Source organism: Labrus mixtus, chromosome 3 (genome assembly GCF_963584025.1).
Source record: "Labrus mixtus chromosome 3, fLabMix1.1, whole genome shotgun sequence".
NCBI classification, from domain to species: Eukaryota; Metazoa; Chordata; class Actinopteri; order Labriformes; family Labridae; genus Labrus; species Labrus mixtus.
Window position 1 is genome coordinate 16,154,888 of NC_083614.1, and position 23,019 is coordinate 16,177,906.

General features: G+C 41.0%; 1 protein-coding gene across 1 annotated transcript in view; it reads left to right on the forward strand.

Annotated features, from left to right (window-relative positions):
- notch2 (notch receptor 2) overlaps positions 1 to 23,019 on the forward strand; it is a 43,094-nt gene that overhangs the window by 10,220 nt on the left and 9,855 nt on the right. Inside the window, exons 2-22 of the mRNA XM_061033292.1 lie at positions 3,045 to 3,126; positions 13,681 to 13,955; positions 14,497 to 14,704; positions 14,887 to 15,020; positions 15,468 to 15,590; positions 15,971 to 16,204; positions 16,337 to 16,492; positions 16,570 to 16,755; positions 17,219 to 17,332; positions 17,483 to 17,596; positions 17,754 to 17,987; positions 19,170 to 19,280; positions 19,460 to 19,652; positions 19,988 to 20,133; positions 20,253 to 20,366; positions 20,530 to 20,649; positions 20,780 to 20,932; positions 21,211 to 21,439; positions 21,841 to 22,042; positions 22,370 to 22,523; positions 22,806 to 22,990. Of these exons, the coding sequence (XP_060889275.1) occupies positions 3,045 to 3,126; positions 13,681 to 13,955; positions 14,497 to 14,704; positions 14,887 to 15,020; positions 15,468 to 15,590; positions 15,971 to 16,204; positions 16,337 to 16,492; positions 16,570 to 16,755; positions 17,219 to 17,332; positions 17,483 to 17,596; positions 17,754 to 17,987; positions 19,170 to 19,280; positions 19,460 to 19,652; positions 19,988 to 20,133; positions 20,253 to 20,366; positions 20,530 to 20,649; positions 20,780 to 20,932; positions 21,211 to 21,439; positions 21,841 to 22,042; positions 22,370 to 22,523; positions 22,806 to 22,990 (3,467 nt within the window). The remainder of the gene's footprint in view (positions 1 to 3,044; positions 3,127 to 13,680; positions 13,956 to 14,496; positions 14,705 to 14,886; positions 15,021 to 15,467; positions 15,591 to 15,970; positions 16,205 to 16,336; positions 16,493 to 16,569; positions 16,756 to 17,218; positions 17,333 to 17,482; positions 17,597 to 17,753; positions 17,988 to 19,169; positions 19,281 to 19,459; positions 19,653 to 19,987; positions 20,134 to 20,252; positions 20,367 to 20,529; positions 20,650 to 20,779; positions 20,933 to 21,210; positions 21,440 to 21,840; positions 22,043 to 22,369; positions 22,524 to 22,805; positions 22,991 to 23,019) is intronic.

Here is a 23,019-nt window from a genome sequence, read left to right on the forward strand (position 1 = left end):
CATTTATAATATTAATTTGATGGTTTTTATGAGTGTTTGTTTTGTATTTAAATGCGCCTTTGCACATGCAATGTAGTTTGTAGTCAACAAGGTTTCCCTGGGACAGCAGAGGGATGTGATGCATTTGAAAATCTTTCATTTTTGGGTAGATTGGGCTAATCTATTCAGTTCATAGGTATTTATTTCATTCTGTTTAACAAACTCCCTTTATTCTGCTTTTGTTTTCCACTTACACCTCACACACACACACACAGACACACACACACACACACACACACACACACACACACACACACCCCACACACATACACACACACGATCAGAAGATGCAGTAGAAGTTTGCAGTAAAGGAAAGTGGATTTTTGATCAGGAAGGGTAAAAAAAATGCTGCTTAGTTGGTCAGCTAGCTTCGTATTGCTTCCCAGTTCACACTATCTGTCTGTAGTTTCACTGTTGACTTTGTTGATTGGGTTTATCAAGGCTATCATTCCTGGGAATTTTTTCTCTCTCTGATAATGAAGTGTGAGAACCATCAGGTAGAAAGGATCCAGAAAAACTTTTCACTGGTCAATCATAAGAATATGTGTGGACATATTATTTCCAAAATTGTATTGGGGAATTGCTGACCCTTGCATGCGTGCGTGTGTGTGTGTGGGGGGGTGTCTCAAAATGGCGTAATAGGAGACAAGCTGTCCCAATTCTGGCAAGATCATTGTGTCTGGTATTACGACAGCATGCATGGGAAACTCTTCAAATTTGGGAGAAAATATTTTTCCTGTCTCTGCTTTCTTACTTCTATCTTATCCCTCCCTCTAATTCACTTTTTCTACCCCTTCCTCCTTCCATTTACTGTACTCTTGCTTACGAATTTTGCAGATGTCTTCTTGCTGCTTCAGTAGATGCTAGTATCCTGACAAAACCATATGGTGCATTACACTGATTTACTGGACAGCAATCAAATTGGATGTTTTTTGGTTGCCTTTTTCAAAGCAGTACAAATATGTATTCTACATTAACTACAATGTGTAATTGTGTGTGTGATTTTCATGTGTAGCTTCCTGGCAAGTGAGTCTGTTCAGTATAGAAATAGTCCCAAAATAGAACAGTATTTTCTGTGGTCTCTTATTCTGCAGCAGTCGTCTGACACATCTGATACTTTATTACTGTGGAGGTCGTGCACTTGCACACAGAGGACTGTGTGTGTGCGTGAGCACGTGTTTGTGTGCATGTGTTTGGGTGTGTGTGTGTGTGCGTGCTTGTTGAGATTATGGATTTCACAGTAGTTTATGTTTGGTATCCCCATGTCTAATGGACTATGTCTGTTAGCCAGGCTTTATGGAATTAGCTTGTCCTCGCTCTCTAAGCAGACCAGTTCAAAAACTAGACTTAGAATACACTACACTTAAATTAAACATGTGAGTTCAACAATTGTACACTGCAAGAACATCAAATTGGATTAAAGCGTCAAAATCTGAATTTGAGTGACACTGTGATAATCTAGTGGCAGGAAGTAACAACATTGCTGAGTGCACTTCCTTGTAATGCAATGACTGTTTTGTGAAGACATTGTTGTCATTTCCTTGAAAGCTGACCTCAGTTTTGAAAAAAAGAGCTTTATTCTACAGTGGGTGTATGCATCACATTACTACTTAAACACAAGAGAGGAATGATGAATATAATCAAAAGTTTAAACAGTGAAAATTGTACAACCATTACTTAGGATTAATGATAGTTTTGGTTAGTTGATCACACACTCTTAACAGTCTTTCATTTGATTACCATATCATATTGATAAATAAAGACACAGATACACCACACTTTAAGCTGGCATGTAGGGTCAGCATGGTGTGTGTGAAGGCCACTTGAGCCATGTGTCTCTGGCAGCTTGAAAGCCACACAATAGCCAATTTGTTTGGCTATAGTGTTTCAGTGGTGGGTAGATAGTTGGGCTTTGTTATCTTCAAGACTCATTTCTGTCTGCCTTCATATCCAGCCACCCCATGACTACTGGGTGATTTCAGGCTGGCCTTTCATATTTGGCAAGATAGGTGGCAAGCCTTCTGCAGGAGAACGTGAAGACTATTACATAGCGCAGTAAATCTGGCCATGGGATATGCATCATGATACAGGGTTGATTAATACATATTGCAATACTGTTCAGAAGAAATGTATGACATTTATAAAATCTTAGTTTAAAGGAAGAATATGCAACTTTTTGATCCAGTAGATGAAACCAAAACAACTCACGCTGCATTGTTGTGTTAGCATGCTAATGCTAGCGATCTTTTTTTTGCTTGTATCTTCACACTGCATGTAAATTTACACGAAATGACCGTGATCTAAAGACATTCAAATAAGCAGTGAGTACAGTATGTTATTCTTCTTTTCTCTAGTTCCTCAATTAAACAACTTTTATACGCAAGGTGATGAGCCGGCCGGCCGTCCCAACAATGTAAACAAAGTGTAGATATGGCTCGGAAAGCATCACAGACAGTCATGACTCACAGAGTTATTTTCAGAGGATATATTTGATTTCTGCTACATTTAAGTGTGAAAAATCGCATATTCTTTTAAGGGAAACTGTCATAGGTTGAAGCAAACACCAATACAAGCAAAAACAAAAAAAGGGTACTTTTCGTATAAAATCACAATATTGGGATCTACATTTTAAGGCAGTCCATGCTTAGCCAACTTTATAGCATTAGAATAAGTGTACTAGAACGAAAACAAAACATTGTGCACACCACAGACTTTCACAATGAGCAAAAACATCCATTTAAAAAAGGAAACTGACGTATTTGAATCTACATCACCTTGTAACGGTGTAATGGTCTGAACAATGTCCTTATATAACATCATGTGGAACAGTGTTGAAGACAACAATTTGAAAAGGGTTATAAACAGTGGTATGATTATTAAGGAAAATCATTTTACATGTTAATAAATGCACAAACTTTAAACATTGATGATATTTTGACTGGACATGGAGCAGATAAAAACCTGTCTTATTCTCTACTCTCTAACTTGTCTTTGGTCTCTTTCAGCTCTGCAATGTATGGATGATAAGGCTCCTTGTGTGAACAACGCCACATGTCTGACTTTTAGCAATGGCACTGAGTACTGCAGGTAAGATTTATTGTTCTTTGATTAAACACACACTTTTGATTTAAAGTCATCTTGTCACAGCCACACTAACAACATGTACTATGTACAGCACCGACAGCAGAAACACCCTCATGAGGACATTACTGGATGTGAAAGCCAGAGCAGAAATAGCTTTTTTATATCAACCACAGCCTGTCCACGGGACCATGAGGTTTGCTCAGGCACGGAAGAGGGAATAAAAGCCTCCTCTGTCTGACAAAGTACATCAGTACTGGGAACAAAACCAATACACACACCTCCACCTCCATGATGTTATTTAGGACATTTCAAGGGTTTTGTTACTTACACTCTTGTTGCTATACAATTGATAGCTCTAGTGTTGCCAACATATTTACAGCCCATTGATGTGCTGTTTCTGGTGGATGTCAATAGAGCTATGAGACATTTTTACACCATACTTTATTACGGAAAAGTAACCTACTCAATGAGATTGATGATAAAAACAATCTGAAATTTGGTTGATTAGATCTAAATTACAGGTAAGCTTATCATTATTTCCAAATTTCTTAGTGCTGGCTTTGTGTTCTTGGCGCATGCCATGCTGTGGTGGAAAATTGAAAGAACCTACATGTAAGTCTCTTCTTTGAACAGTGGTGCAGCCAGACCTTTAAAGAAAAATGCTGTCGCAGTGGCCAGTTTGATGTATGCCTTCCCTTTCTGACAGCTTAGCCTAGTAGTTTGTAATTAACACTAAGCTATCTTTATAATTGCACTGCCACTCCTGAGCCAAATTCCCAACGAAAACACACCATAGCTGGTTCATGAACCTGATCATATTTCATCAAATGTTATGTGAATCACACTGTGCGTCTGTTCCCAGAGCTTTAGGAATTTCAACACTCTGCTACTTGTGTAAAGAGCAAGAAAGACGCATTCCTTAATCATTGTTTCACATTGTAATGCAGGTGTAAAGAGACTCCCTGTTTATGTGCATGTGTGTGAGTGAGTACGAAAGTAAGAGTTATTTAATTAAACTTTTCAAGATGAGGAAAAGCCTGACCTACTGTGTTCATCTCTTCAGAGTTAGCTTTTGCTTTACTCTAGACAGAAAGTCTAACCTTAAAGACAACCATTTAATTGACTCAAAGGTGGATGTGATATTTTGTGATCTTGCTGAATAAAGCTAACAGAGGAGCAGCTGTATTTTTAATTACTGTAGCATTGTGGGGGATAGCTGTGTGTAGTTCAAGTCAGTAATAAAGACGTGATGAATCATTGGCTCCAATGACCTTTTCAAAGTTAGCTGACGTTAGACAGCTCTTAAAGATGGAGGGAATTTATGAAGTATTTCTGGTTCTTATTCTGAATTTATAGATGAAATTGATGATAAAAGAGAGAGATAGCAAAGAGACTTCGTGCCCTGAAGACACACAGAGAGGAGCCTCTCAGTTTAGAAAAGTCAGCTGACAGAGCGCAGGCCTACTGTTGGACTCATTAACTCGTCAGTCAATTTTCTGCCTTCTCGAGCAAACATAAACAGCTACACATGCCCACACTTACACACACATATGTGCACACAAAGGACGCACTTGCCCCTGTCTGGCCCGGTCTGCTCTGTGCTGCTGGTGAAAAGGCTCATTGTTTCAAATCGAATTATGTGTTCATTAGTCTGCTCAGTGTATTAAAGGCAGCCGGTTGTAAGTAAACAGTCACTTTGGCTTTTTGGCGCGGACCTTCCTAATTAAGTCACATGGTTTCACGCCTCAGGTTGGACCGGGACTAGGAGTAACTGTTTGATTAAAACACATGATTCATGTTTTCTTTCAGTAACAGTAGCACCATTGAAACCAGTAAAAACGGTTACATCTGTTGGCAAGGACAATTTTAAGGGATTCCCTGTTCACAATAATGCTTACAGTGGAAAGAAAGTGCAAATGTCTTTGTTTCATAAATGTTTTCGAGCTGATGTTATAACAGGAGAACAATGTTCATAATTTTAAGTAATGAGAACTGTTTAGTTTATATTTTGGTTTCCACAATAAAACAGCTCCACAGTGGAGACGGGGTCTGTTTTGATTGGCAACCAAACGTGCTTCTGTGCATGTTGTCGTCCTTCAACTTGCCACTAACGCTCCCTCTGCAAAGTTCCTTTACATCTTTTAAACTCATATGTGCCCTGAGCATATGTACAGACGTTGTTGTTTTTTTTTTACTTAATTATTTTAAGGGTTTTGGGTTGTGTAGGATATTTTATTAGGTGTGTGTGCTTACATGCATTTTAGAACAAAAACTAGGGTAAATGCAGAAAAAAAAAACTATTTTTAAAATGTGTCTGTCTTTGTTCATGCTAAGGACCTTAAGGTGTGTCATTTTTGACAAAGCAATGTTGTAGAAGAGAGAGTTCATGGGAGAGGTTGACTAGCAGACTTGCAGGGCCGGCTGCAGAGAAGCTGTCAAGCCGGTGACACTGCAAGCCATCAGCCTTGGGTGTGAGAAAGAGGTGTGTTTTAAGAGAGTGTCTCTGTAGATTTGTGCATGTCACAAGTTTGATAGGTTGGTCTTTGTAGCCGACATCCCTGTTAAGGGATGCATTACTTCTTGATGAGGTATTGGCTAGTAGAAACAGAAGTCCAGTTTGTGTACCACAGGGGATTCCTGACCATAAGGAGTCTGACTCAATGATTTAATAACTGATCAGTTGGAACAAGAAAGAGGCAACACTATGTCGTTGAAACCCTATTTTCTCAAGAACAACATCTCTTTGTCTACTGTGGTCACAGTGAAAATTATTAACACACCTTCCCCTTCATTGCTGTTTTTTTCACCTCTCTTTCTCCCATAGTCACTGTCATGCCTTTATGTTTATTTAAAACATAAAGGCAAGGGAAGACAGTTACTGTGTTGTGTAGACCTGCTGCTTGTTTGATCTGACAGGTAAAATTTGTCTGCAGGGCAGACAGAGGAAGAGAAAGGGCCAAAAGAAAAGAGGATGTCTTTTTGCAAGTAATTTGAGGAGGAATCCCTCAGAGCACAGCTCTTCACTTGATGAGAGAGCAGCGAGGGGGGGAGTAAAAGAAGTGGAGCAGAGAGAGGAGTGTAATTTCCCTCTTGCTACGCCTCCTTCATCAAACTGTCACTCATCCATCCATGCCTCTGCTTCAGGGGGATGCCTCTAAACACAACTCACCAGGCCTCTTAATCCTTGTCCCTAAAGCCTGTTATTGTTGAGATCTTTCCCCATTTGCGTTATTCTACCAATACATGCTCTTCACATTGATATCTACATGTTTAGGGAGTTTTGTTAAGATTCTTTTGCTCTGTCTGTTGTTATCTATCAGTCTCAGCAACTTTATGTTCTCTTGTTATTGACACAGGAATCGTGGCGTGTTTTCTCGTCCACATCTTAGTCTCTTGTCTTTTGGTTAGTAAGGCAGTATATGAAGTAGTTGGGGGGAAAAGATGCGGAAAAATGGTTTCAACCAGTAACTGGTCATCCACAGATTTTAACTGGGTTTGGCTTGTGATTAAAACTAAAGTCAACTAACACTAACAGATAGTCACCCTCTGCAGTGATTTCCCACCCTTACTCTCCAAAGACTTATCTCCTTCCCACAGCTCAGCTACCAACGCTGTACATGTGGTTAAGACTGGAACAACGATGATAAGAGTTTCTTTGTGCACATGCTGGTGTATGTGCTCTGACTGTGTTTCCTGAAAAGTCAGGGGCACCTTGAGCCTAAGGCAAGTTCACATGCTGGCACAGTTCAGTTTTTATGTAAGTTCAGTATTTGGGAGATAGATAGGAGCTCAATGTGTATTTTGAACATTATGAGGTTAGTACAGTATATCATTCATCAGTGCTTGTCATGACTCTGACTAAAGAGTGTTTTTCAATAGCTATTAATCAACTATTTTTTTACCATTTTATTATTGTTTTTCTGGAAAATTATCACAATTTCCCAGATTTTGAGCTATTGTCTGGGCTGATGGTCAAACCCAACAAGTAATGTGCAAAGATCTTCTAAGTAACTTTTGATATGACTATCTTTTTTATACACCACCTTAAATACATAGTCCCAAAAGCAAACAAACAAACAAAGGATAAAACACACAGATGCACACCAGACATGTTGAAATTCAAGCCCACTCTCAGAAAGAGGAAGCCTTACAAAACAGTGAGGAATGTAGCAACCAGACCATAAACCCACATACAGTGAGGTGACAAGTGGAACTCTGTCACACATTGATGATGACACTATGGGGTCAAAAGTACCTCAACTTTGTCAAAAGTTGACATATTCTCTGTACATGCACCCAAAGGTGGACTCTAATAAGGTGAAGATTTGCTTAAACTCTTATTTTTTTGTCACTTATTTCAAAAGTGTCTTGTCACAAATGTTAAATGCCAGTTTCATGCAGACTTTTGAAATAAAGAAAAAATAAACTTGAGAGAATATAAAAAAGTTAAGTTGCAAATCTTCTTTGGTGGGCTGCAGTTGTTAATTGTGCTAATTTCTAAATCAGTCTTGATGGAACTATCCATAGCATAAAACTCTGTAAGTAACTTTAATGGGCTGACATACCTATGGTAGGAGACTCCTTTAAACAACCACAGAAACAGGATAATGACAGAACAGCATTGAGTGCTCGTCGTGCATGTCTCTCTGAGAGAAAATGGGTCCTGTGCTCTGTACCACAGTCACCGCTGATGAGTCTTTTTGAACATGTTTCTAAACACAGTCTCAGATTTTACCACATGTCCCGAGTTCGGACTCCACCCTGCTCTGCACTCCTTTATTCACTCAACACAGATGCTTTTCAGTCAGGCTGTCTGGCTTCCATTTCTCTCCATCTATCCATCTATCTCTCTCATTACGTTTCTGGGTTTAACTCCCAGCTCATTGCACTCTTTACTCAATCTGTCTTTTTTATGCCTTTCTTTCTATCTTTGACATCCCTCTTCCACCTCCCTCGTCTTACATCCTCTATGATGTTTTTTGCTACCTCTTCTTGTCTTTGAAAATGAGAAAAAAACAACTATTCAGAGAAGTGAGGGAGTGTGCAAAAAATAAAGCCAACCCACTAAAACTATGCCGTTTCGAGCAACTTAAGTAAACGATTCATAGTTTCCATCCTCAAACCCAAAACAAATTCAAAGAAACACTTAGTTGTAGATTAGAAGTGTGCATTGAATATTTCAAATGTAGAACGGGGCTCCTCCTCTCTTTGGTCTCTACTAATGTATGGGTTGTAACTATCATTAATTGTGTTTTGGGACAAATTTATTTCATCAAGAGAGTTTCCCAGACTCCCATAACCTCACTCCTCTTTCATATATTCTAGTGCTGGGGTTGTATCATACTCCTTTCAGGCTTACCACTTTTGAAAATGTATTACAAAAGAAATTACTATTGAGAGGGAAGAAGGAAGTCTGTCTTCACAAATGCTTATTTCCACACTTGTAGGGCTTTCACACTTGCAGCAAACTCCTGAAAAACAGCCATTTTTATAGTACGGACTTCACCCAGAGTTTCTCCCGCAAGACCCCTTCAGTGTGGACTTTGTGTCAAGGTGGAACAAACAACATCACACTTTTACATTCACATGAGCACATCGAAACCCGTCTTTTGGGGCTCCTGGATCCACGTCTACAGTTAGCTTTGAAGTCTAGAAAGTGTCTTCCTGTTTGTGTCACGTCTGGCTCTGATATGACTGTCAAAGCTCATCTCAGTCATTCAGGTGCTGCAACATCTAAAGAAAGTTTATGATTTATGTATAGAGTTTGGTTGCCAAACTTTAAAGTGTATTGATATCAGAAACGTGACAATGATTTTAACCAAATAACTCTGCCTTACCCCCAATTCACATATACTCTGTGCGCGCCGCGGTCCGTCAGCGCCGCGCACTACGTTGTACTTAGCTTCCACTCTAGTCAATCATTGTGTTCACACAGGGCGCACTGCGGTCCGTCTCCAGCGCGTGCCACCAACGGCACTACGCTCTGCTCCGTTTCAAATACGCAGCGAGTCTATTTTCGTCGGAGTATGACAGCCTGGACAGGAAGTCAGACAAGGCAACGCACAGAGCATCCGGTCAATTTCAAAATAAAACACAATATACGGACTCGCGACCATATTGTTCATCACTTTATCAACATTACGTCAAAACAGGCACCGAATTAACAACAATGCATCCTCAGAAAGACAAAGCAACATGTTGTTTGCATGTTTTTCTCTTTATTCCCGCGGGATCTTGTAGTTCTCCTGTGATGTGTCATGGGTGCGCTACGCTGACGTCCCAGAAACGGATCCAGTGTGAATGGGCGCGAGCCGTCCGACGGAGCAAAACCGTGGCGCTGATGGACCGTGGCGTGCACGGAGTATGTGTGAATTGGGGGTTAGACGGAGTTTCAGAACATCCTTCCTGTGATCTATATTTCTGTTTTTGCAGATTTAAAGTAGCAGACACAGCCTAAAGAGCTGCAGATCTTTTAAAGTGGCCAGTGCAATCTAAGACATGAGTGTTTGTGCTTTTCACATTTTTAAAATGATCTTCCTTCTTGCAACTACATTTTTATGATAAGCCAAGGAGTCCTCATTTCCCCACTTACAGCACGATACTTAAAAACAGCCATGCATTGAAGCAATAGCAGAGCCAGAAACTTGTTCTGAACTTGACTGGTGGTGTTCGTGCATGCACACACAGGAATACAGTACATTGAATAGGCCACCTTTGCTCCAGCCAAGACAGGTAATGATCCAGGTATTGAAATGTGAGCCCCCCTCCCCCTCCTCTCTCTTGCTGTCTATCTGTGATGGCCGCAGGGCAAGAGCATGATGGAGTTATTAAGCGTTGCTGAGACTAGAATAATGACTGGGGCCGGAGGTGGTGGTGGGGTTGTAGTTGAGGAGAGAAAGGTGGAGAAGTAGGAGGAGAGAACTAGCACAAAGGCAAAGGGGAAGTAGTGATTGGGGACAGGAGAAAAATAAGCACGAAGGGGAGTTAGGGACCTAGGAATTGGGAATAAAATGTAGTTTAAAGACATTTCATGAGTGAGTAAGAATCAATCCACCCCTCTCTGCTCTGTGAAGCCCCGATGGCTAGCCAGGACAAGCAGAGGTCAGCATGAGGTAGAAGAGTATGAGGAGGTGGGAGAGAGAAGGGGTGCAGGGGGGGGAGTTGAGATGGGGGCGCTAATGTGAACCAGCTGTAGAAACCTGACACCTCGAGAGCGGGTTTAGAAATGAGAGGTGGAGGAGTGAGAAAGAGAGGGAAAGAAGGGCTTCGGGAAATAGCACAGCGTAAGAAAAGGATGGAGAAAAAAGGAGGAAAAAAAGTCAGGCAACACAAAGGATCCCATAGATTAATTTGGCTGCAAAAGTTCTCTCTCTACTGCGTTGTATGAAAGTTCAGCTGACTGCATTGGTTCAAGGTGCACATTTGCATTAATCCTTTTTTTTTTTTTTCACTGTGCATGGAAATTCATCAGAATTGCACTGCTCCTGAAGTTGCTTTCAGTCACAGACTGTCCCCTAGGTGCTGCGTTGTCTCTTCCTTCAGCAAGATACCACTCCCTGACAATAATGTGAATCATGCATGGCCTTGTCTGTTTGCTTCGGGCTTTAGTGACACAGACAGAGACTAATAATGAGCTCTCTATCAGGCAGTGAAACCAGAAGGACAGGGTGGTATCGCTTCCTGATGCCTTGGCATGTGGTTCTGTCAACACTGGCTAGATAGCAATGACTCAATTTGCGTGAGGTTATTGTGCATCTTTCCTGTTTGCACTATTGAATTTACAAAAATGTCAAAGTAACAAAAACATAATTAATGGTGGTGTTCAACAAATGCGTAGGAATAACCCCCCCCCTTTTTTTGTTGCTTTTTCTTACAGCAATAACAAGGCTAACATAGAGACCTATTCCAGACTCCAGAAGATTTGTAATCAGGCTAAAGATTATGACAAAGAACCAGTTTCAAGTTTCCTCTCTCTCACTGAAGTAGCTATACTTGACTTTGAAAATGAGTCTCATATGTCCCATAGATTTAAAAGTGAGAATGTGTGAAATGTTCCCAGTGCAACGTAAACCTGGTATTAACCTGGACACGCTGTTCTGTGTGTGACGGCCTTCTAACATGATGTATGTCACAGGGCAGAGGGCCGTGTCATTACTCCATGAGGGGGGGGGAGGGGGCGATAGGTCGATAGGTCGTCCTGTAGAGAAAAAAGAGCGGTCCTGATTCCCAGGACGGCCATCTTGTTGTGATATCATGACCAAGCTGTGTTTGTGTTTGAAGTGAGGAGGGACGTCTTTGTGTTTGTGTATTTATGTGTGCGTGTGTTTGTGTATAGGCCTGTGTTTGGGGGTGTGTAGAGGGGTTGCACTGCAGACATGCTGATACAGGGAGGAGACAGAGAAGAGGGAGGGTGGCCGTGTCTAATCTGAGAGAGGTCAGGAGGCATGAAGTCTGTGTTTTCTTTGAAGATCATACATCACTAATCTACCATCTGGTTTATCTGTTTACCACCCGCACTGTTTTAGAAAGAGCTGGTTTTTAGAAAAACATTTGAGGGAAATAATCATTAATTTAAAGAAAATACTAATGATATTTGTGTATAAATATCCTGTCTTGCCTACTGATTAAAAAAACCTGTAAAAAAATCATGAATGTGTTGCTCAATATAATGGTATATTGATCCAATTAAGTGTCTTTTGTTTGTTTGTGTACTGCAGTGGATTTCATAAACTGTATACTTTTTTGTCAAATAATTTAGTCAGAGTTGGCCTCTGTTGCTTCATGTTGTTTGTCCTTTCTGTAGAGACACTGGATGACTCACGTCATGCAGACAGACGTATCACAGATGTGATTGATCTGTGAAACTTCTGCCTGGCATGATTCATGACTATCCTTCGTTCCCATGCGCTCATAACCTAATATCTTAAAGCTGCTTTGGGGTGGGGTGGCCAATAATAAATAAAGTTAGCAAGCGTGGGACTGCATTTCAGATAATTCCCATTTCCACTGTTTTATATGGCTCATAACACCGAACTCTGTTCTTCTGTCTACAGTGCTCTGTTTTCACATGCTCTGGGGCTGTTTATTTGGGAAATAAGCATAATTTTTCCATTAGAAATGGTTATGAAAGAGGATATTAGTTTATCTGTGTATGTGTGTGTGTAAGTAGCTGTCCTCTGTATCTCTGCTCTCCTATTATGTTACCTGAACCCCTCTAGGGATGCAGGTTTAGAAGCTGGTGTAAGAGGGAGCGGGTTGCTCTGTCGCCCATGGTCCCTAGGCAGGGTGTCTGCCATGTGCCCTTCACACACACACACACACACACACACACACACACACACACACACACACACCAAACCCATATAAACATACAGTGCAACAGGCAGTGCACAGGAAATGACCTGACTAATTACCTTTTTTGCTCAGTAAAAAACAACACATCTGACCAAATACTGTCAGACAGTGAGGTAAAGTGGGAGAGGCTGAGAAAACAGAGGAATAGAAAGTGAGGAGGGGATCATTGTCTCTGTTGAGATCCTGGTGGACATATTGCGTAATATTGTAATTTCCTCTCCGGTGCTCTGCATGCTGCTGAATCACTTTACTGAAATAGAAGTTTAGTAGAAGCAAGTAGAAGTCTTTACTGTGGACTCATTTTAGAAAGTAATGAAACTATTTATCTGTTTGCACAAATGTTGTTGGTCTATTACATTAGAAAAATGTTTTCTGGTTCTTTCCACGTTTTTGTTTTTTGTTTCTGCCAGCCTTCAGTCAACAACTTCCAGATGACTCCACCTCACATCCTTCTTCATTTTTACTTCTTCTTTGCCATCACTGGCCCTTGTTTAACCCTGTTACCAAGCTCAGCTTCCCTCTTTTGTCTTGTAGGCTTTAACAGCTAAGAGTATAGAGCAGTTTTTGACTGTAAGCTGAGGGTTTGTAGCTCAACTCATGTCTGATCTTAACAACATTTAAAATTGTCTTCAATATAAACCACAACTTCTGTCCTGGTTGTGTGTTTCCGCAGGGTCACTGTAACATGTGAGGCATTGTGCTGGGATCAGCTTCAGTCTCTCTTGGGACAAGGCCCTAAATAAATGCAGTCTATTAACTATTAACCATACAGCTTGATGGTTGGAGTGATTGAATAACTACTTTCTCTTAAGACACGACCAAACGTTTGACTAACACCTACTTTAGGATGTGGTTCCCCACATACTTGGTAAGATCACTAAATAGCAGAGTCAGGACTGTGTATTAAACCGTAGGGTTAACCCGCTCTTGTTCATTGGTGCATTTGTTCGTTTGATGTGTGTGTACGACAAGGCTATTGTTCAGTGTAAGATCTCACTATCATTGCTGCTGTTTGATGTGGTGCATTACGTGCACCTGACCTGTATGAAACTAACTCTTTTGTTTGGTTTGTTTGTGTCCTTAAAAAGCCCTAACAGACAACCAAATGTGACTTTTTGTTTAGCTTAACTTTCATCTTTATTGTGCAAACTGTGTGTGTGTAGATCCTCCATCGTTGACATTTTTGCTTGTTTGTGTGTCCAGGTGTGCACCAGGCTTTCTGGGTGAGTACTGCCACCATAAGGACCCTTGTCAACCTGGTTACTGCCTGAATGGAGGGAACTGTTCCGTGTCCATGTCAGCTGGTATACCTGTGCCGGGCAGCGCTGTCTGCACCTGCTCTCTCGGCTACACCGGACAACACTGCCAAACGCCCCAGAACTCGACATGTTACCCCAGCAACCCCTGTGCCAACAAAGGTGTCTGCACACTGCTTTCACTAGACAAGTTCAAGTGCGAGTGTGCCAGAGGATGGACAGGTGAGATAAGTGCAGAGATATGACTTATTTATCACTTTAACAAAACTTCATATCTATATGAATGCAGGAACAGACTCTATTGTTAAAATATGTCTGAAACTCTTTTCTGATTGTTTGCACATCAAAATGTTTTGTAATGACTGTAAAATTGTCTAAAGTTGCAAAAAAGTCTCCAACAAATCTTGCTTATGTTTCTATAACTTTCTACTAATCTGAACTTAGATGAATTACCGTTAATCAAGGAGGTTATAATTAATTTAAATGATTAAAAATAGCTTTTTATGAGGTTTGTAAATGTTTATACTCTTACTACTTCATCGTGCACTTTTTGACCTGATAACAAGCTGGACACTTTACAATTAAAAATGTTGTTACTGAAAACAAAATGTGAAAATAAGTTCTTACATCACTACAAAATAGATGCATACCTACCAATGCATATTGCTGACCCTCTTGTATCTCTTATATTATTCTTGTAGAAATAAGGGAAATATGTAAGGAACTAATGCTAAGCTTTTCTCTCTTTTTTTTTTATTCACAGGACTGCAGTGTGAGCAGGAGGATAGCTGTCTGTCTAGTCCCTGTGCCAACGGGGGAACATGCAGTTCCCTGTCTGGTGGAAGATACACATGTTCTTGTCCGAGTGGCTACATTGGTCCTCGCTGCCTTAATGACACCAATGAATGTGCTGTTACACCCTCCATATGCCAGAATGAAGGAGTATGCCTTAACACTCCTGGCTCCTACAAGTAAGAATCAAGTTCTTAAAAAATAAATGTCAAGTTTATATTAGGAGCAACTATTTAATAATATATTTTCTAGAAATTATGATATAGATTTTCTAGAAATGAGTATGACTTCGTAGAGAATTATCTGTTTTTTTAGACTGAATTGGTTAGACTTCATAAAACAAACTCTTTCATTGCTATAGGTGTATCTGTGCCCTGGGGTTTACTGGCAGAAACTGTGAAAGCTCATACATCCCTTGCTCACCTTCACCCTGCCTCAATGGAGGCACCTGCCACCAGAACTCTGAAACCAGCTACTCCTGCCACTGCCTTCCAGGTAGGAGGATTTATACATTTGTTTTGAAAAATATACAGTAATATATATATAATATGATACAAAAGCAATGCCAACAGAGATATGGAGGAGAGGAGGGACACCAAAAGGCAGAACATTTGAAGTAGGAAAAAAGGGAGCAACACTGTAACTGGTGTTTATGTAAGAATGTAGCTATGAGTTATTGTAACAAAATGTTGTTTGAAGTGTAAACAGCCTCATCCTGTTGGCTGTGTTGTGTTAGACACTCTGCTGTCACTCTGCTACACTTAAACAGTGGACATAACAAACACACAGGTTGTGTTTTTATATTACCAGGACTTGTTATAAGACTTATGTACATCAGAGATCATCATACTACAGCAGATGTTTTTTTGTGCATGCTTTGCCCCAAAGGATACATAGTTTAAGCTACGACAATGAAATGTTTCTTTCTTGTGTTTGTGCCAGGTTTTAATGGAACGAACTGTGAGAACAACATTGACGACTGCCCCGGTCATCAGTGTGCCAATGGAGGAACCTGTATGGATGGAGTGAACACCTACAACTGCCAGTGTCCTCCAGAGTGGACTGGTGAGGGATTTGTGTGTGCTTAAGTGTGCTCATGTGACCACAGTTACACTATGTGGTATGCCTCCCTCATGTTGCCCGCTTGATATTAGGTTTTCTAACATTCCTCCGTATTCTCTATCCTCTGGAGGCCCTAACTTCACACAAGGCGTGTCTCTACTAGCTCACTTGTGTTGCATATGTAAGCTTTCTGTCTACAAAGCAAACATGCATACATCTGCTTCCTTGGGCCTGTCTGAGTTTATGTAGCACTAATCGGACCAAGAGAAAATAAGGCCATTAGGTTTAAGGAGGAGGTTACGGCACAATGTGGGCAAATAATGTTATCCTACTGCATTTTTCATAAAATGCAAAAAATAAAACCTTTTCGATATTGTCCACAGGTCAGCACTGTACAGAAGATGTAAATGAGTGCCGCCTGCAGCCAAACACGTGTCAGAATGGAGGAACCTGCAGCAACCTGATTGGCAGCTACGTCTGTGTGTGTGTTAACGGCTGGAGTGGACCTGACTGCTCCGAAAACATTGATGACTGTGCAACAGCAGCGTGCAGCCCCGGCTCCACATGCATCGACCGTGTTGCGTCTTTTGTCTGTGTCTGTCCCCATGGAAAGACAGGTAAGCCAGTAGTGAGAGACAAAATACTTTTTTTACAATGATTTTGCTCTTCTTCTTACTTTGGCCTCTTATTTAAACAGCTGAATGATTCATTTTTTAAACACTTTCTTGTCATCTTGGTGTTCATTTCAGGTTTGCTCTGCCATAGAGATGATGCTTGTATTAGTAACCCCTGCAGAGAGGGCTCTCAGTGTGACACCAACCCCATCAGTGGCATGTACAACTGTAACTGTCCAGCAGGATATGTAGGCAGCACCTGCCAGACTGACAGAGATGAATGCAGCATTGGTGAGCAAGACAAAATTCTAAACCCACAAGACACGCACTCTGATGTGTTCTGCTTTTAAACCTTCCCTCTTCATCAGGTACCAACCCCTGTGAGCATGGTGGTCAGTGTGTGAACACTGATGGCTCCTTCACCTGTAACTGTGCTAGAGGTTATGATGGGCCTCGCTGTGAGCAGGATATCAACGAGTGTGCTTCAAACCCCTGCCAGAACGATGGCACTTGCCTGGATCGCATTGGGGACTACACCTGCATCTGCATGCCTGGTACATTTCTAGATAATTTCTTGCACATTTTTAACCAATTTTATTAGACATTCTCATCTAGATTTTTTTCGAAAAAGCACAACATTTAGAATTCTCATTATTATGCCCTTTTCAGACTGTGCTGAATGTGCTGTAACTAAGCTCAGCCATCTTCACGTCTGTGTAAATTCATATTGATTCTGTGACGGCGTAACTTTGGTGTCCCAGTCTGTGAATTCGCAGCAATGCAGAAACACAGCAGCGGGTGCTACAGATAAACACACAGTCAGACATGCACGCACACACAGTGTGTAACTGTGGACTTGTTAGAGTATTTATACTACTGCATCTTCAATCTTGCCCTCATAGATTGAAAAACTGCTTTGCAACTGCAAAAAGAAATGGGATTGGAAAAAAATATTTGGCCTGTTTTACTTTGGAAAGATGGAGCAATAGTAAAACCTGTTTCTTTCCCCACCTGCAGGATTTGAGGGGATTCACTGTGAGAACGAGGTGAATGAATGCCTCAGTTCGCCCTGTCTGAACCAGGGGAAATGTCTGGACCAGGTCAGCCGCTTCATCTGCGAGTGCCCAGCAGGTTGGTACACATGCTGTTAGAATTGTGCTTTTTTCCTGATTTATTTCCACCCACTTGAAAATGAACTTGTTATGAATTCCAGCCTGGTTCAAACTGGTTTTCCTGCATGTGTCTGTTACTTCTATTATCTGAACTGTCTTCTCTTTCCAGGCTTCAATGGGGAAATGTGCCAAATAGACGTAGACGAATGTTCCAGCACACCCTGTTTAAATGGAGCTAAGTGTATTGATCGGCCCAACGGATACGATTGTGAATGTGCTGAAGGTAAGAGAGAATAACCCTATGTTAACTTCAAGTCATTCTAATTTGTTTGCATGCTCTAATATTGTGCTATAATACTTTTTTTAAACTGTAGACTACGTCACATTGGACCCTTGCAGTAGCCTTTGTATTTATCTAAGAAAAAATGTTTTTCCCTCAGGCTTTAATGGTCTACTTTGTGAGGACAACATCAATGACTGCGTACCAGAGCCCTGCCACTACGGTGTGTGTAAAGACGGCATCGCCACCTTCTTCTGTGAGTGCTATCCTGGATACACAGGCTCAATCTGTAACATCCAGGTCCAGGAGTGCCACAGCAACCCTTGTCAGAACCGAGGACGCTGCATTGACCTGGTCAACGCCTACCAGTGTAACTGCCCCCCAGGAACCACAGGTATGTTCACTGTGTACAACAAAATGCACTGACTATATACTCAGATGAGTGTTCTTTGTTATTTTTGATGTGGTATGCAAATAAAGCAAGCAGTTGTGTGGTTTTGTTTAGACATCTGGGGGTAGCGTTATAAATTGAGATAAACATGAGAATAAAGAACCTGATCGGATACACTTTTTCATCTTATGAAGTGTTTGATCTACTAAACAAAGGTTTGTGCTGTTGCTTCATTTGCAGGATTTTAAACAAACCTGTGCTTGACAGGTGGTTGCTGTAGATACCATAAAGATTGAACTCTTAACACATAAAAAGCTGAGTTTTAGTTCTTTTTCATTTAAGTTCTGTTTAAATAAGGCCTAAACAATTCCAAACCCTTCTCACAGCTCACATAAAATGAGCTCCTAATTTTTTCTCCTGAGTTTCAATTCTGTGACCTTTCAAAGTTTGATAGTTGAGGTAACAGCTTGAATTAAATGTAAAGACATCCGTCCCCCACATATAGAGCTTCCTGTACAGCTTCCAATGTACTGAATGTGCTGTTAAGGGTAGAGCACTCCTTTGTGTGTGCACGCGTGAAGAAGTCACAAGTCTGGGTCGAGCACTGTGACACTACATTTCTTTGAGGATTAGTAGACTCACTTGAGTACGTTGTACCACTCTATGGCCTGGTACTGGAGTCTGTACTGTCCTCACTTTACTAAAACTGGCATCAGGTCACCCTGTCGGGTCTCTCTTTCTGGTAGAATGCCCACACTTCCCCTCGCCTCACGGCCTTGTTGCTTCTCTTGTTCTCTCTCTTTCTGTTTCTTTTTCGTGTTCATTTCCTCTCTCTTTTTCTCTCCCGGCCTAACAGCTGTGTCTTGAATGTTATTCTTGTCATTTTTCTAAATTCATGCCACAGACCTCTGCTGTGTTTAAATCAGTCAGACTTGTAAGCATTTCTTACTTCATACTGAACTCCATGGAGTCTTACTTCCCCCTGGTGGTGAATGAGTTAACTACACATTCTGTAAGAGCTACTTGATCTCTTTCACCTCTAACTCACCTCCATACTGACACCAGCTCTACAGGGATGTGAAGGGTCATTTTTAGGGTGCTACTTTTAAATCTTAAGAAACACTTTAAATATGAGAAAAGAGCATATAACCAGTCAATTGTTACTTAACATTTTTTTCCCCTCAGGGGTGAACTGTGAGATCAATGAAGATGACTGTGCAAGCAACCCCTGTGAATATGGAGAATGCCATGATGGCATCAACGAATACAAGTGTGTGTGTGCCCCAGGATATACAGGTATTGTTTGTTTGCTACCTCAGACAGTTGAATGTAGTAACTGCTTGTGTTTCAGAAACTAGGAAGAAATGTACCAAAAAGATAAGGCACTCTGACCTAAGATTGTGATGCAATCACTCTACTGTTATCAAGTGAAGGCTTTTGATACAACTGACTCTCTCTGATTTACTCTCTAATAGGAACTAAATGTGAGGTGGAGATCAATGAATGTGACTCAAACCCATGTATGAGTGGGGGAACCTGCATGGATAAGCTCAACAGTTTTCAGTGCCTGTGCCCACCCAGCACCCACGGGCCACTGTGCCTCTCTGGGACGGACCACTGTGCTACTCAGCCCTGTGTGCACGGAGAGTGTGTTGAACAGCAACACGGGTATGACATTTTATTCTGCTACTATTAAGTTTAATGTTTTAACATTCATTTGTCTTTATTCCATGTTATGTTACTCTATGAGTGAACATATTTGTTACATAGTTCAAGAAGGAATTTAAGAAGATACATAAGGTTGGGGAAATTTCTTCCAGGCTCTCTTGTTTTTAAAATTTTCCCTTGAACAACACTGAAACTGCAGTATCAGCAGATAAATGATAAGTCATTTTTTAGCAGATTAGCTGATGCTGGGGATATGTCAAAGACTACCTGCAGATATTGTTAACGCATTACTTATTTTGCATTCAATCTTGTGCTTTTCCTCCTTTTGTCTAAAGGTATCATTGTGAGTGTGAAGCTGGCTGGGTGGGACATCACTGTGAGGAGGAAAAAGATGAGTGCCAGCCTAATCCGTGCCAAAATAGTGGCAACTGTGTTGATCGACACAAAGGCTACACCTGTCAGTGTCAACCTGGATTCAGAGGTTAGTATTTTTAAGTATTACTTTTATATTATTTCTAAATAGCAGTCCTTACAAATCTCTTTATAAATAGAAGAAGCAGTACTGAATAAAAAATAAATCGACTCCCCTTTCTCATTTAGGTGTGAACTGTGAGAAGAACGTAGATGAATGTGCATCAGGGCCTTGTCTGAATCAGGGCTTTTGTATTGATGGAATCAACAGTTACACCTGCCAGTGCAGCCCCCCATTCACAGGTTAGTAAAACCATATTTCCATCTCATCAACATCACCATGTTAGCATGCATCTGCAGGGTTTATAGAGGCTAGCTGAATGTTTCTTTAGAGAAAAAAAAATCAGTTGCCTTTGTCTTTATTTCATTAATTAATTGGTTTGATATTTGATGCAATGTCAAACAGGTAAACACTGCGAGGTGGAACAGGATCCCTGTGCTTCTCATCCATGTGAGAGAGGAGGAGTGTGTCGTCCATCTGCAGACTACACCTCTTATACCTGCCAATGTCCCGCTGGCTGGCAAGGTATGTGTCTCTCTGAGAGTATCTTTGATAATACAAGATCAAAGGAAACGAAATTACATTTAGTCTGAAAGCTAAGTCATCTCTCTTCTAATGTACTGTACATACATTTAATATGTTAACAATTGTATAGGCCCACGCTGCAGTGAGGATGTGAATGAATGCAAAAAGAGCCCATGCAAAAATGGTGGTCGTTGCATGAACAGTCCCGGCAGCTACACGTGTAAATGTCAACCTGGATACAGCGGACACAACTGTCAGACCGACATTGATGACTGCTCACCAAGTGAGTTTCACATTGACTATTTCAGACACCTTATTAATGGCTGTACATCATGTAGACTTTAAATCCCTGCATGTATGACACCTATGTGTAATGAGACCTTTGTAATATTCTGTGATTCATCATCACATACTGGAGTTACACAAAGCAAGATTTCAAGATACCTCAAGATAAAAGCAAACTTAAAACAATGTACTCAATCGATGTCCGCAAACCTGCTTGTGCATTGTTCATTGACAATGATTATTTAAATAAGCCTTTAAATCTTCTCCCCTCTGCAGACCCCTGCCTGAACGGAGGCTCCTGTGTGGATGGTGTTTGGAGCTTCTCCTGCGACTGTCGTCAGGGTTTTGAAGGGGATCGCTGTGAGATCGAAGTAGACGAGTGTGTGAGCCAGCCCTGCAGGAATGGTGCCATCTGCAGGGACTATGTCAACAGTTTTGTGTGCGAGTGTCGTCCAGGGTTTGATGGAATCTTGTGTGAACACAACATCCTCGAATGTACTGAGAGGTGAGCCATAAAACCGACATTTTATTAGCAGGCTTGATTGCTCTTCTCTCTTGCAATACATTTTTCCTGAATTACCATTTCCCCTGCAGTAACCTGTGAGAATCAATCATGGCTGTGTCTAAAATAAATGTGGGTGAAAGAGGGCTTAAAGTTAACTTTTTAACTGTGTAGAATTAAAAAAATAATAATTTTAGTGTTTACAAAGATCCCTGATTTGAAGGATTATTACCAGTAGTGCTTGTAGTACTTAATATAGTTCTATGACATTTTTTTGGGCTTAAGTTTTTACTGTTTCTATACTTTTTTTCTTTCCTCTTCACCACACTTTTAGAAAAGAACTCTAGACAGGGGTAGTTTTTCTTTAACCCTTTTGCCCCCTCTCTTTCCTCTCTTCCCTCCAGCTCCTGTCTGAATAACGGTACTTGCATCGATGATATCAACACTTTCTCTTGTCGTTGCCGTCCTGGTTTTTATGGGACCTTCTGTGAGTATGAGCAGAATGAGTGCGACTCTCAGCCCTGTAAGAATGGAGGCACTTGCACCGATGGCCTGGACACTTACCGCTGCACCTGCCCTGTAGGATACAATGGCCGAAACTGCCAGGTAAAGTGTTATGTTTGATCACAGTGTGTCAAAAATGTGTAACATTTACGACATGGGTTGTATATGTTCTTGGTTCACAAAAACTCAAAATATAGCTGGTTTTAAAGGTGCATAATTTAAACACCCCTTTTATGGGAATTTGGGATTTCTGGTTTATATAAATACTCAAAAATATATTTTGTCAGCCCACAAAGAAATTAAGTGATCACAAACTGAAGAACACTTAAGGTATTTGACTATCTTGGTTGTAAAGTTGTTAAGATCTCCAGCCATAATTTCCAGTCACCTTAAATTCTCTCTTTCCTGTTTTTTTTTTTTAATTTGTAGAACTATGTGAACCTGTGCAGCCAGGTGCGCTGTCTCAACGGTGGCTCCTGCTCGCAGACAGCGACCTCCTGGACCTGTCACTGTGCATGGGGATGGACCGGATTGTACTGTGACATCCCGTACCAGTCCTGCCAGGACTTTGCTGCCACTAAGGGTGAGGAGTTTTTACCTGCTGTGTTGTTACTTCAACAAAAAAGTAAACTGAGATCATTCCTGATATGATGACAAAGTTTTGTAGGATTAAGAGATTGATCAAAGCAGAGTTGCACTATAGCTAAACAAACTTAAACTTTTTTTGTCATTCACCCCGGACTGAAAATGATTATTTTCTTATCCTGCATACTATTTCCTCAGTCAAAATCTTAAAATAGACTTTAATTAGGTATGTTTATAATGTTAATTCAGTGTTTTGGCCTTCCTAAAAATGCACCCACAGGTATTGAAGTGGAGAATGTGTGTGAGAATGCCGGGAGGTGCGTGAATGAGGGCAATTCTCACAAGTGTCAGTGCCAGCCAGGATACACGGGCAGCTACTGTCAAGACAAGGTCGATGAGTGCAAGTCAAACCCTTGCCGCAACGGAGCGACATGCAAGGACTACCAGAGCACATACGAGTGTATTGTGAGTAACTTCTCACGTGTTAGTTTATG